Source organism: Bison bison, unplaced genomic scaffold, assembly GCF_000754665.1.
Source record: "Bison bison bison isolate TAMUID 2011002044 unplaced genomic scaffold, Bison_UMD1.0 scf7180017858736, whole genome shotgun sequence".
Classification (NCBI taxonomy): Eukaryota; Metazoa; Chordata; class Mammalia; order Artiodactyla; family Bovidae; genus Bison; species Bison bison.
In genome coordinates, this window is record NW_011489308.1 from 297,813 (window position 1) to 299,248 (window position 1,436).

The window sequence follows — 1,436 nt, forward strand, 5'->3', positions numbered from 1 at the left end:
CACCCCCCCCCCCCCACGGTCCTGGGGGGGGGCCATGTCCCTGCCATACCCCACCAGATAAAACTCAGGATCATCAGTCAGTTCAGGAGACTCACTCAGATTCACGTGGACTCCTGAAGGAGGTGGATAGGTGCAGGAGGCCTCTGCTGCACCAAGGCTCCGGACCCTTGTAGAGTGCAGGCGGAGCACAGAAGTCCTTCTGGGTCCCTTCATGGTCTCCAAAACTGTCGACTTAAAAAAGGGTCACAGCCTTAAAGTTGAGCATTATCTATTATTTAGTGGAAACTTTTAGACGTCAGGCCTGGGAGGCAGCATCTCAAGCAACCCTGAGGAAACTGCTCTGAGGCAGTGAGGGGAGGAACCAGGTAATGGAGAAGTTTTGCAACAAAGGGCAGGTAGTCTGAACATCAGAAGACTATTGTTAATGAAAGAAAATCAGATATCCCAAGTTAAGGAATGTAGCGCTTTTCTGTGTATGGGAAAATGCAAGAGTCTGGACTCACTGACATCGTTCCTTTCATATGCATCTCAGCTGTCGGGGCCAGTCTCCTGTTTTCGGTCGGAACTTCCTTTCCTCAGGGCTCACTGTGGGCAGTGGCTGTAGTCTGATGGCTGCTAGATGGCAGGTATTTGCCTTCTTGTGTTCCTTTGAGTCTCACAGGCTCAGGTTGAAGGGCTGTAATTGCTGATGACTGCGACATCCTTATTTACTAATAGGGCAGGGAATATTCCATTTCTGAGAGCTTTCTTGCCTTTCTATTTATGGGATATGTGACTCTCTTTCCAGATCATATATGTTAAATCAACTGTCATTTGAATTATTTTTATTTTATTCCTTTAATCTTAAAAGAGGGCATATCAAAATATTTCAATAACAGAAAGTTTGAACTTTACCTTAAAATATAATTTATTCTGGAAATTGTGGGACAAAAAAGTAATTAGTATTTTTCATAATGAGAAAGTCTTAAAATAGCATACCTGAATATAAATATTTCAGATTATTTTAAGATTTTAATAGGAGTGTGGTCATAATACATAGACTTTAATATTGCTATAGCATATTTCAGTCATAAGAATAAAAAATAGACTCATGGTCTTGACAGATGTATTATTTAGGCTTATTCAGAAGTCTTACCACACTCTTGCCTTCCAAAGACAGGAAATGCTGTGTTTGTACCTTATTCCTTAAAATGATTCTGTTTTTTGTTATGTTTTTCTCTTAAAATTTTTTCAAAGTGTTTGTGTTTTATTTAACGTTTATTTACGTACCCAAAATGAAAGGTGAGGTTCCATGAATTATTTAAGAAGGATCTGACTGAAATAGAATATGTGTCAGTGAAACTCCACGTATGAGAAATACTGTAGCAGATGTTTCTGTCAGGAGATTATCTTCAGTTTATATCAAACTTACAAATATGCCTCAAAAGCTTAAAAAA

The 1,436-nt window shown here is 39.5% G+C and overlaps 1 protein-coding gene across 1 annotated transcript in view; it reads right to left on the reverse strand.

Annotated features, from left to right (window-relative positions):
• Nucleotides 1-701, reverse strand: part of LOC104980166 (chromosome unknown open reading frame, human C11orf70) — a 70,072-nt gene extending 69,371 nt beyond the window's left edge. Inside the window, exons 1-2 of the mRNA XM_010828809.1 lie at nucleotides 587-701; nucleotides 50-224 (exon numbers count right to left, since the gene is read on the reverse strand). Of these exons, the coding sequence (XP_010827111.1) occupies nucleotides 50-224; nucleotides 587-701 (290 nt within the window). The remainder of the gene's footprint in view (nucleotides 1-49; nucleotides 225-586) is intronic.
• Between the last annotated feature and the right edge of the window lie 735 nt (nucleotides 702-1,436).